Source organism: Saccopteryx leptura, chromosome 2 (assembly GCF_036850995.1).
Source record: "Saccopteryx leptura isolate mSacLep1 chromosome 2, mSacLep1_pri_phased_curated, whole genome shotgun sequence".
NCBI classification, from domain to species: Eukaryota; Metazoa; Chordata; class Mammalia; order Chiroptera; family Emballonuridae; genus Saccopteryx; species Saccopteryx leptura.
Window position 1 is genome coordinate 242,800,392 of NC_089504.1, and position 12,480 is coordinate 242,812,871.

Sequence of the window (12,480 nt, forward strand, 5' to 3'; positions counted from 1 at the left end):
CGTCTAGGGGTAGGGCTGAGGTGGGGTTGTGGATGGGACCTCCCCACACGCCTACACTACCTGAAGCCACAGGATGGCACCTGGCTGATGTCACGAGGCACAGCCACACTTACAAAGCAGAGGCGCTTTTATTAATATGCCAGAAGTCCAGAGACACAGTGGGTTCTCTAGGTAACAGATCACCAATGTACAAAACCGTACAGGGTTGTTCCTGCTATCCATACAAAATGATTGTCGCGTGGTGTGGAGTAAGGCTGGGGGGGGGGGAGCGAGGAGAGGCCGGATGGCGTCCCACCCAAAGCATGGCAGAGGCACAGGGCCATCAAGGCCATCGACAGGTTTGCTCGACCCAGGACAAGTTAGCGAGTCTCAGGATGGTTTCACTCAGCTGTGACATGGGAAGTGAGGGCACCTGAGCTGGATGATGTCCTGGGTCCCTCAGAGCTCACAGCCCTGGGTGACACTCGTCCCCAGCTCCATGAACGGGATCAGCTATCCTTAGCCTGACAAAGGTGCTGGCCGGCGGCTGGAGTCTGGCCTGTCAGTAGTAGGGGCCCTCTTGCATTCATCCTGTCCAAGCTAAAACAGGGCCTTTCCCAGGACAGGGTGAGGGCTGGACCGGACCCCCTTTCCTGGTACCAGCCCTCACACTGCAGCTCCTCAACGCCAGTGACCTCCAGGTGCAGAGCCCCTGAGCGCAGAGGAAGGGACTAGAATGAGGCTCCTCGAAGTTCTGGTTGGGAGACACCTGTTCTCTTCTAGAAGCTGCCCCTCGACTCCTGCTTCCAAAATGCTCATTTTAGTACACAAAAGCTACAAGGCACACAACTGTGCAAATGAAGTTCCTTCTCTGGACAGAGGAAGGGTTTCTGGCCTGGGCTCGGTGCCAAGTTGCCCGTCATGGCTGCTGGCCCTCTGGAGACAGAGGATGACGTCAACCTCCTAATCCCTGTGGGAATCTGGTTCCCAGTGATCCCTGGTTTCCCCAAGGGGCTGTGCTTTAAAAATGAGAATGCCCACATTTCTCCTCTGGGGAGGGACAGGGCTGTGCAGTGTTGGCTGTGGGGATCAGGCTTGGCGTGGGGAGCTGGGTGCTGTACCCCACAGCTCAGGCCCTGCCCTGCTGGGAAGAGGACAGGGAGAGGGAACTTCGGCCCATCTGCCTTCCTAAGTCTCAGCGGCTGTGGAGGCAGCCAGAGAGCCGGGGTTGGACCAGGATGGCCAGTGGGGGGGTGTCCCGATGTCCCCGCCCACCCCTGCACCCCACCACCTTGGCCTCCTGCATCATGAGGGCTGCCGCTGGGGAGAGCTGAACCAGAACCCCCTTCTCTGACCCCGCTTCTGCCGGGGAGCTGCCCACTCCAATCGCGCTTTGAACGCCTGGGGTACCGATGGAACACGGGGAACTGCAGCTTCACCTGAATCTGCTTCTGCATCTGCATCAACCATTTGTTCAAGTGAGACCGCGGGTGCACTGGCCCAGGGCGCACGGGTTTGGCCACGGAACTGCTGTGGGCGGCCCGCAGGGTGTCTAGGCTCTCCACCCCCAGCAGGGGAACCTAACGCACATGTGCGGAGGATCTGTATGTCGTCAGCAGGATCCTGAATTCACCGAGTCTTTTTCGCTTGGACAGGACAGTCCCAAGCAGAAGGGAATGTCCAGCCCATTTCAGGAGCCAGCCTCCTGCTCTCTCCCCTCCTCCTGCTGGGCCTGGATTCCAAACGAGGCTCTGTTAGGATTGTCAGCAACACAAGCTGGAACCGAACCAAAGGGGGTGAAGGCCAGGCGGCGTATGGAGCCAGGGCACGGTGCTGGCTGGGGTCTGATGGCGGGGCATGACACGCCTTCCGGTGCCCCTTCCCACTAGGGCCTGGGCACTGCTCCCCCCAGAGGAACGTCTTATTTCATTATCAGAGACGTAGAGACAGGAACCCCAAGGACGTAGGGTCTCTCCTTCGTAAGTGGTTCTGTCCCTCGAGTAAGACCGTGCCGTGGCCACGGGAAGTGAGCAGGGGAGCTGTCGGCTGGGACGCGGGTCCGAAAGCAGCGTCAGGAAGATGGTGTGGGTGTGGATGTAGCCTAGGAGGGCTGGCCCACTTTGAAGACAAGCCCTCGCAGGTATCGGCCGAATCTATTCCAGTGGTGTTCTTGGGAATGGGGCCTTCCAGAGCTTTCTGGGCTAGGAAGAGCTCCTAGGGGCCTGACTGCCCCCCAAACCAAACTGACCTCTGAGGTTGAGGAAGACAGGGCAAGGTGGTGACAAACCAAACCCCATCTTGTCTGTGTCTTCCCTTCTCTCTATAAATAGGTGCATATATGTGTGAATGTGTGCACGTGTATCTCTGCACAGGTTATGTCGAGACGTCGTAGTAAAATAACACTATTGAGTTATTGCATAGAAGAGCTGGCTCGTGTGCGCTGCGGCTAGGTGATGGTCTGGGAGCGCTGGCGGCTGCCTGGGTGCTGCTGGGCGGCAGGGACACCGATGCCGCTGAGCTGTTCCTCCTGCTTCCGGGCGTGTTCCTCGTACCACTCCTAGAGCGCGGGGTAGACGGGGAGCTGAGTGGGCTGCACCCCTGCCGGCCAACCCCGCGCCTCCCTCCGGCCTGACAGTCACCAGGCCAGGCCGTGCTGTGACCCTCCAGCCCCACCCAACACGGGGACTGAAAAGGCCCCCTGGTCCCCAGACCCGCTGGGAATTCTGCATGTGGCCCCAGATGAAAAAATGACAGTAGAATCGCCCCCTAATTGATTAGAGGTTTGCCAACCACCTTGCAAAGTGGGCTTGGCATGTGTCAGATAGTGACTATCACCCTCTACTTGTGAATGCCGTCTTTTGCCCCCACCTCGCCTCCTGTTAGCCCTTCTGAGCGGAGCAGGGCTCGCGTCCTCATTGGATGCCTGAGAAGACCAAGTGGACGGGCTGCAGGGCTGTCTAACTCCCTCCAACGCTGCCAAGAAAGCAGCTGGGGGGGAATTAAACCACTTACCCGCCTAAGGCCATCACCGTCAGACATTTTCAGAGACATGGGGAGGCCAGTAGTCAAGGAGTTAAAAAATACACAGTATTTTTTTTTTTTTTGTATTTTTCTGAAGCTGGAAACGGGGAGGCAGTCAGACAGACTCCTGCATGCGCCCGACCGGGATCCACCTGGCATGCCTACCAGGGGGCGATGCTCTGCCCATCTGGGGCATCGCTCTGTCCCAACCAGAGCCATTCTAGCGCCTGAGGCAGAGGCCATGGAGCCATCCTCAGCGCCCGGGCCAACTTTGCTCCAATGGAGCCTTGGCTGCGGGAGGGGAAGAGAGAGACAGAGAGGAAGGAGGGGGGAGGGGTGGAGAAGCAGATGGGCACTTCTCCTGTGTGCCCTGGCCGGGACTTGAACCCGGGACTCCTGCATGCCAGGCCGATGCTCTACCACTGAGCCAACCAGCCAGGGCTACACAGTATGTTTTGAAAGCATTTGAACCACAGAACTCTACAGCTTAAAAAATACCGAGGCAGCCTATTCTGTGCCCCCTCACTTTATGGAGGGGAAACTGAGGCTGGGAGTGGGTGGACAGGTGAAGACTGCCCCCTCCACACAGGTGAAAGGGCCGAGTGACCTGCCCAAGGTCACCGAGCCAGGAGTCAAACTCAGGGTCCTCGACACTGAAGCTCGTTAGTTCCACGTCCCCGTGACGCCCAGTTCAGGGAGCCACTGTGTATCTGTACCCCTTGTGTTGTCACAGAGACTATGTGAGTCACTTTGGTGAACGGCCGCCTCCCAGCCCTTCGGGTGGGGACACTGGTCATGACTGTCCCTGTGAAACAGGGTTTCCAGCTGTGAGGATGCCGGGAAACAACAGTCATGCTGGCCGGTGAGGGAGACCCCCCTTGAGGCCTGGGGCCCGAGGTCCCTGGGCTGGGAGGAGAGACCCAAAGCTCGTCAGCTGGTGGCCCATGGGCCACAGGCTCTGTCTGGGCCGCAGAGTGCCAGCCATGTGCTGCTCTGCAATGTTTTACTCAGCCGCCAAAGTGGGGAGATGGGGATATTTTGCAAGAAAAAAAAAAAAAAAACTGACCTCCCTTCTCTTAACTGAGGAAACACCCAGTCAGAAAGGGACCTGCGGGCACTGCATGCCTTACTTCCATCAGCAATGTTTGCCGACCTGGGAAGAGGCGGTCCCCCTGCCCGTTACATCTCCTGCTGTGTGCGTTTCCGAGGAGGAACACAGGAGGCTCTGGAGGATGCACAAGTGGCCATGGCACATATGAAAGACCCAACAGGAGAGGGGCCTAACAGGGGGCCAGAGTGGGGGGCAGAGCCGAGGGCACCCCCAAACCTGACCCCACGAGCCCCGAGGGCACCCCCAGACCTGACCCCACGAGTCCTGAGGGCACCCCCAGACCTGACCCCACGAGCCCCGAGGGCACCCCAGACCTGACCCCACAGGTAGCGGTCCCAGCCTGTGACCCCGCATCCCCGCAGAGTCTTCCCCGCTACTTAGGATCGGGCCGGAGCGCAGCCCCGCTCAGCAGCAGGCCCGGTGCCAGGCGAGGGCTGGGGCGGCGTGGCGGAGCTCCTACCTGAATCTCCTCTTGGTACATCTTCAGGCTCAGGTCGCTTTTGGTCCTGGATCTCCGTCCCAGAAACACCACAGTGTTTTGCTGTGGAAGGAAGAGCAGAGGCTGCACCCACCGCGCAGGCCTCGCCTGCTCCTATGCTTTTGCTATGATGCCACCCCAAAGTGTCACCAAAACTTGAGGACGATGGGGGCAGGACCACACTCGGCTACAACCCGCCCCCTCACCAGACGGGGCCTGTTGCGCCTCACCTCGCTTCTCTCCAGCTGGGAGAGGACCTTGAGCAGCTGGGGAACGTCTGGGGCGGCCCCCCGCACCTCCTGGTACAGCCTGAGGATGCTGAGCAGCTCGTCCTTGGACACTTCCTTCTCCACGGTTATGCCACCGTCCACTGTGCGGGGGAGGGAGTCTGCGCTCAGAGCCCCCAGTCTGGCCTGTTCTGGGTCGGCCATCCTCCCTGCTGTCCCTACAGGGGTCCTAAGGTTCCCTCTCTGGGGGGCACTCCTGTCCTTCCCCTCCGTCGCTGTGGGTGTGAGGCTCCACGGTCAGGCCAGCAGCTCACAGGGGACAGGGTTATGGGAGGGAGTCTCCAAACAGAAAGAAAGTGGTCAGACAGCCTGACACAGCAGAGATTTGGAAGCAAGTGACAGTGGGATGCGGCAGTTCTGATGGAGAAAGAGTGTGGAAAGAACACAGGACCAGAACGCAGACAGCTGGGCAGTCTGGGAGAGGCGAGGCGGCTCCGAAAGCCAGGGCCCCGGGCTGCAGGGTGAGTGCCGTGGGCTCAGCAGTCTGCGACGTTCACACCCTTTCTGCCCAGGGCTGTGGTGTGAAAAATTATTTAGAAACGTGAAGGTAAGATAGGAACTAAAAGGAGGAACCGGTGTGGGCCAGAAGCCCCTAGGAGAGAGGAACAGGTATGACACTGGCTGTCTCTGCTATGTGATTTTTCTTACAACTATGACCTGTATTGTTTTTACTTAACAAATGAGATCAACAGCATGTTCCTGTCATTTGAACATCAATGGAAATGAGAGATGTAGAAAGACAAGCTAGACTGATGAGCTGAACTGTTGGGAGGCTGGACAACCAGACAAGACAGACAGATAGATGGACAGGCTGAGAGACGCTGCTGCACAGACCTTCCGAGTCCTGGTTCTTGCGGCTGAAGTTCATTCGGAAGACAAAGGCCTCGAGGATGAAGGCGACGATGATGGTCATCACCACCTGGCCAGCACAGAGGGGGTTGGAAGGAAGGATGGAGGAGCATGAGCGGCTTCGGGCCCCACACCGAGCAGAGCCGGTCTGACGGGACCCCAGCCCTCTTGTCCCTGAGCTGTGCCCAGTGAGCAGGGGTGGCTGGAGGCTCGGACGATGAAGCAGGGAGAGTGTCTGTGGCCCCGGACCTACCATGGTCACGATATAAAACGTCATGAAGTAGAGGCGGCTCCAGTGGGAGGTCTGAGAGGTGACGCCTTCCTGGGGACAGAGGCAAACGGCCAGTGAGCGAGCACCTGGGTGGGGGTGCGGGGTGGGGATGTGGGGTAGGGCCAGGTGGCCATCAACTGAGGCTGGTCCATGGCCCAGCCCCGCCAGGCTTCCTACAGACCCTCCCTGATTGCTTCCGGTTGTGGGAGACACAGGAGGGACACCGCGGTCCCCAGATCTAAAAATTCCTCTGTGCTGCACAGGCCTGGACGGCCCCCAGGACTAACAGTCCGGCCTCAGTCAGGGGGGCCCGTGGAAGAGTTTACGGAATTTAAACAAAAACCAACCACCCGTGGCACACTGTTCCTTGATTGAAAAGGCTCTCCACGGTGGGGGCGGAAGGACAAGACCCAGAGGCTAACGGGAATCTCCTGGCTGCCAGGAGCAGTGTGGGGAGCAGGGGCAAAAGCCCAGTCCAGCTGAGGGGGGGCCCCCTGTGGAACCCCAACCCTGTGCCCCCCAAGGCCCCCCTGCAGGGAACGGGAAGAGCCATGGACCCCATGCTGGGCAAGGGGACACCCAGAGCTGGCCCCAGGATGGTGGGAAGACATCCCCAGGAGCTGACCAAGGCCCTTACCATGATGATGTACCAGTTGTTGACAACTGTGAGCTCAAACAAGGTCACTGCCGCAGGGAAGGGAAAAAGAAGAGCATCTTGATCAGCCCACTTTTTCTAAGTCAGTTAGTTTCAAGTGGCCTCTTTCCTGGGTCCCCTGCACCTAAGTGATGGTGTCCCCACCTGCCAGCGTGGGCTGTGAGCTCCAGAAAGATCAGCCACGGCCCTCCCTGAGCACCCGCCCCACAGGGGGCACTGCCATCTTGCCTGTCCCCCAAAGGGTGTGCCCTTTGCCTGAGCAGCACTGGGGGGGGGGGTTTACGGGGAGAGAGCACACAGACCTTCCTCGGTACAGATCCGGGGTGCCACGAGGCTCTCCCCTCCCTCGAGAAGCTGTGTCTGTCCAGGCCGCTCCCCTCCCCCTGTCCCCACCCTTCCACAGGACCCAGGAGCAGAGCTGTGTGGCCTGATCTCAGCAATGCAAGGGCACTGTGGCAGGCTGGTGTGGCTGGGACCCACCCGGTGACTGTGGAGTTGAGACCAGGGGCCTGCATCAGGCTGAACCCCTCCTAGCAAAGCATGAAGCTCTTCCGCTCCCTGACACTGAGGATGTATTAGAAGAGGAATAAAGCTGGTGGCTGAATGAGCCCAGGACCAGGCCTGGCCTGCGCCCCTACGGCCGGGCACAACACACGCTCCCCCGGGCCAGAGAGGACTCCAGGAAGTGTGGCAAACAGCCGAGGGCAGCGAGGGGGGAGGGGGAGGCAGACAGCTCTGCTCTACCACCCATGAGACCTACAGTGACAAGGGCCCAGGGAGTGTCCCTCCTGAAATTTCTGTACTCACCAAAACTGTTCAGGATGTTGTCAAAATTATTGAGATAATAGTAGCCATCCTCCACAATGGTCCTGTTGTCCACAGTGTGATTGAGCCAGCGGTAAGCATCTGCCACCGTACTTGTGCTGGCCAGGGAGACAAAAGGGCAGAAGGGTGGTCACAATACAAATGGTCACCTGGACAGTGGACAAAATGTTTACACAAACCCAGGTCTGACCAAGAAGCACTGTCCTGGTGGCTTGGAGGAAGGCAGAGGTCATGGGGGGTTGGCTCCCTATACTCTATCCCTGTAACCACAGACCTTCCCACAAGTCCGTATGTCATGCTACGCGGCCGCCCCTGGAGAGACGTGGAATGAAGCCATGGGCCTCCAGCCCTTGGCCCAAAGGGTGAGCGAATGGAGGCCTGGAAACTTGCTCAGCTGTCCTCACTGCAGAGACAGCCCTGCTTCCAAGTCCCTCACTTAGCTACTGCACTGAACCAGGCCCTGGGAGCCAAGCAAGGTGACTCTGGGGGCTCGTAAGGGTGCTGTGGCCCAGAGAGGCGTGCCCCTGAGGACCCTCAGGCTGAGAGGGCCCTGTTAGCCGGGGTGAGGTGGGCATGCCGTTGGGCTCTGTTCCTTAGGAATACAGGCCGCCCGGACTGGACCGGGCCGGGCCAGGGGCCCTGGGGTGCACTCACTTGCAGCAGTTGGGGTAGAGGATGCCACAGAAGAACTCCATGCCCACGATGGCGAACGAGTAGTAGAAGATGAGCAGGGTGAGGCCCAGGCTGGGGAGGAGGGGGAGAGGGACAGGGTGACTCGGGGCCAGGCCGGAGAGCCCGCCTCCTCCGGCAGCCGGCCTCCTCAGACCCCTGAGCTGACTGGTGGAGAGCCATGCCCCTGGCCAGGTGTGCCACCTGGGAAGTGCCTGCAGGGAAGGGGCCTGGTGATTCAGGTCTGGGGTAAAAAAAAATGGCTCGAAGGAGGACTCTCTGAACAGATGCCCCGTGACCAGAGATTCACCCCTTACCTGTGAAGGTAGACTCACAGGTGACCCCTTACCTGTGAATGTAGACACAGGTGGTAAGTGAGTTGACAGCTCCCTGCCCTCCCTACTAAATATCTCAGACGGGTCAGTGGAGGGATGTGGTGCCAGGGAGACCTGTGGTGGTCAAGAGTTCAGTCTCCTTGAAGACCCGCCAGACCCCCCATTTCAGTCCTTTCGGGACTCCTCTCCCCCCACTACCACCCCACCGCCAGCCCCTAGGGGGTGCAGGCCTTGGCGCCTGGCCCTGGGGCCTGGAGGCAGGGCAGTACCTGGCCATCCGGGGCAGCAGCTCGAACATGGTGTCCAGCACGTTGCGGTAACGCTTTTTCAGTTTGAACAGCCTGAGCGAGGGAAGGGGGCCAGGTCACTCAGATGCAGGGCATGGCCGTAGCCCGCCCTCGCATCCACCTGACCGCTGACTGCCCCCACTCAGGTGACTCACGCCCCTGGGGAGGGGCGGTGGTGGCCCCAGGACATCGGGGCTGGACAGACCTGTCCCTGAAGGGACACAGGGCCATGCTGTCAGCCTCTTCCTCGAGTGAGGAGGGAGCAATGTGGCCGTTCACCAGTTTACAAATGCAGCCAGAGGGCTCAGAGCAGGCGAGCCTCGCTCAAGACTCTGGCACACCCGAGACAGAGGGGACAGAAGCCCCCACCGCAGAGGAGCCCGCAGTGTGGTGGCTGGCGGGTAAAGAAGGGTGGCGGTGTGGGGAATTGAAGCGGACATTTCCCTGGCTGGCTGCCACCACCAGGGCATGGCAGCAGTTTCTGCTACAGAGAGATGCCACCCAGGACCAACCCACACCTCCCCTCCCCCCAGGAAGGACGGGACGGGACGATGGACACGTGTAGGACCGCAGCTGGACTGTCAACAGGAAAACCAGTATCCTGAAGATACAAAGAGCTCCAGATCCCTAACAGTGAGGGACCCCGTCCCCGGGCCATGCTTTACTGAGTCCCTACAAGGGTCCCTGGGGAAAAGATCAAATGAGGGTTTTTCTTGACAAGAGGCTTTTCCAGAAAAGCAAGGGGGGGGGGGGCATCAAAAGTCCCTTTGGACCCTCAGAGGCTGTGCCTTCTGGTTTAGGACTGTGAGGTAAGGACATGTGTTCTGTGGCCACAGAGGATAGCACCACAGGCCAAGTTCACCTGGGCCGTGTTTCCCTTCCACAGTGAGAGGTGACCGGTCCCCGGTGACATGAGGAGACAGTGGCCCCTGGCTGCTTCTGCAGGGGGCACTGCAGTCTCTGACCCCAGGCCTATGAGTCTTCTGGCTCGTTCCAGTCACTTCCCAGACCAGCCCCCACGCTTTCCCCGGCCTCCCCCTGCCCACCTGTCCCTGACCCCAGCTCTGCCCGTTACCTCAGCAGCTGGAGAGGACGCAGGACTACTATGAAATAGAAGGGCTCCATGTTGAAGGCCAGAGCCAGCAGTCCCAGGAAGGCGAACACCGTGACAGAGAAGTCGAACCTAGAAGGAGAGGAGCGCAGTCCCGTGGGCCTGCCCCGGCCTCCCCCCGCGCCACACCGGCCTTCCCCACCCTGTCTCTGCACGCCCTGCCAGGGAGCCCGCCAGCCAACCAGAGCAGGGGCGAGAAGCAGGGGCGTGCCCGGCAGGGGCCCGCTCCTGAGGATTCTGAGGTCGGCGTGGCCAAATGCCATCCCAGCACACGTCTCAGGGTCAGGAATGCCCGGCACCCCCAGCCCCGAAGGTCCTGCACCGGTCCAACAGCAGACACTGGCTACACCGGCTACACTGGCGACTGCCGACCCTGATGGGGCCACTGAGGGCAGCAGCACCGGAGACCAGCGAGCCACAATCCCAGCAGAGGGTCTCTCTGCAGCTCTGCACCAGAGCCCTGGACTGTCTGCCCGGACTCTTCCGCTGAGTAACTTGCTTCCCCTCACAACCCAGACCTCGGGAGGGTAGCCTGACTTCACGGGTGAGTTAACTTGAATGGACAGTGAGTGACCTCTTAAGGTCTCAGTGGAACAAGAAGGCCCAAGCGAGACGGTGGGGCTTCCTTCTCTGTGGGCAACGTGGTTTTCACGGCAAAAAGCTTAGTCGTGCTGGGGATGGTGTGGAGGTTAAGTGACCGAGGAAGAGCCCCCAGCCTCAGGGTCCTCAGAGGCCACGTGCAACAGGGACAGGCGTGGGTGGCCTGAGAGACGACGAGAGCCCGGGGAGTCCCAGAGCCGCAAGCAGAGCAGCGGGAGAGACTCCGTGACAGCAGACACGGACACGGTGTGTGTGCTGTGGGTGTGGTGGGCGGGGGGAGGGGTGGTGGCTTCGCAGGCGTCTGAGACAGAGCTGAGACACACGCTCCCCACTTACAGATTCCATCCGGAGGACAGGTATTCAACAGGGCCCAGGCCGGCCACCTGCAGGAACAGCTCCACCCCGTAGACTGCGGACAGGAGCAGGCAGTGAGCAGCATGCCGACACCCGGACTGGCTCAGCTTCCTCTCAGAGACCCTTCCGAGGTCTCCAGCCACCCTCCCCCGCAAAAGGCCGTCTAGACGGCCATGTCACAGCCCTGCCCACTGGGGGGAAGGCAGGCTCCAGGAGAGGGCCGGGTCCAGATGCCAATCATCAGGGGCCACTGGCTAAGAAGAGAGGCGCTCCCTCCTCCACCCCGCTCTGGGACTGACCCAGACATCCCTCCTTCCATCCACCCAGCAGCTATTTCCTGCACCTTTCCCACGCCAGGCCTTGTGAAGGGGCTGGGCATGTGAAAGGGACCCACGCAGTGCGGTGCCCACTCCCACAGAGCTCTGAGTGGAGACAGAGGGAAGGCTGCGAATGGGTCATGACGACCCAGTGTGCTCAGGAATACAAGAGGAGGAGGAGGAGGAGGAGGAGGAATGTCCTGCATGCCGAGGAAACATCGTGCAAAAGTAAGCAAGGGCATGGGGCACTCGGGAGCCAGACACTGGTCAGGAGGGCTGCAGCGTGGGGTACGGGTGGCAATACTGGCAAAAGGGGAGGCCAAGGAGAAGGCTGAAAGGACCCCGTGCGGCCAGGCGTGGTGAGCACGCCCAGAATGGAGACTGGATCCGGAGGACGAAGGAGGACCGTGAAAGAGTTCGAAATGGGGGCGGGGTGAAACCAGACCTTCCCAAGCACCTTTCCCATTCTAGAGCCACGCACATTCTAGCCAGCGGGTAAGACAAGCCACGTCAGAGACTCACTAGTAAGGAAGACGAGGTAACTCCAGGGCACGTGCTTGGAGAAGAAGTTCCCATCTGTAGGACAGAGGCAGCAGCTCAAGAGGCAGGCCGGGTGGGCCCACAGGACGGGCCAGTCCCCCTGCCAGGCTCACCTTTCAGCATGAAGGTCTCCACGAGGACCCAGATCCCATTGACTGCCACCACCAAGTCTGCAATAGACAGGCTCATGAGAGACAGAGAAAGCAGAGGCGGGCATGGAAAATCTACAGGTCACAGCCCTGGTTAACTTCCGGGCAGCTCCGGGAGGTTCTAAGGGCAGGGCCACTCCACACGCTCTTGTGACAGGTGGCTTCTTTCCACTTGGTGCTTTCCTCACATGAGCTAAATCAACTGGTGGTTTCGCTGAGAAACAGCCACGGATTTCTAAATAACACCCTCTGTGTCAGTAGGGATGCCAGTTCAGATGTTTCAGTGAAACTGACAGGTTATTCTAAGTCAGTATCAACCGTGGACAATATACAAAGGGTTTGGGGGTTGAGAGTATTTGTTTTTCTGGAGAGAGGTTTCTGATTTTAAAAATGACCGCACAGCCTGACCTGTGGTGGCGCAGTGGATAAAGTGTCGACCTGGAAATGCTGAGGTTACCAGTTCGAAACCCTGGGCTTGCCTGGTCAAGGCACATATGGGAGTTGATGTTTCCAGCTCCTCCTCCCCTTCTCTCTCTCTGTCTCTTCTCTCTCTCTGTCTCTCCCTCTCCTCTCTAAAATGACTAAATAAATAAAAAAAATTAAAAAAAAAATGACCACACAGTTAGCAAAATGCCTGTGCAC

At 59.4% G+C, this 12,480-nt stretch overlaps 1 protein-coding gene across 4 annotated transcripts in view; it reads right to left on the minus strand.

Annotated features, from left to right (window-relative positions):
• Positions 1-109: 109 nt before the first annotated feature.
• TPCN1 (two pore segment channel 1) overlaps positions 110-12,480 on the minus strand; it is a 48,891-nt gene continuing 36,520 nt past the window's right edge. For 3 of the 4 annotated variants that reach the window (XM_066370839.1, XM_066370841.1, XM_066370840.1), the window contains 13 exons: positions 11,803-11,859; positions 11,672-11,725; positions 10,815-10,887; positions 9,843-9,950; positions 8,750-8,821; positions 8,131-8,220; positions 7,459-7,574; positions 6,634-6,680; positions 5,979-6,047; positions 5,711-5,795; positions 4,820-4,959; positions 4,572-4,652; positions 110-2,536 (listed from right to left, as the gene is read on the minus strand). In XM_066370839.1, coding sequence (XP_066226936.1) covers positions 2,426-2,536; positions 4,572-4,652; positions 4,820-4,959; positions 5,711-5,795; positions 5,979-6,047; positions 6,634-6,680; positions 7,459-7,574; positions 8,131-8,220; positions 8,750-8,821; positions 9,843-9,950; positions 10,815-10,887; positions 11,672-11,725; positions 11,803-11,859 — 1,103 coding nt within the window. In that variant the 3' untranslated portion in view covers positions 110-2,425. Of the gene's footprint in view, positions 2,537-4,571; positions 4,653-4,819; positions 4,960-5,710; positions 5,796-5,978; positions 6,048-6,633; positions 6,681-7,458; positions 7,575-8,130; positions 8,221-8,494; positions 8,595-8,749; positions 8,822-9,842; positions 9,951-10,814; positions 10,888-11,671; positions 11,726-11,802; positions 11,860-12,480 lie in introns of those variants that run through there. The other variant, XR_010749369.1, reaches the window with a different exon arrangement.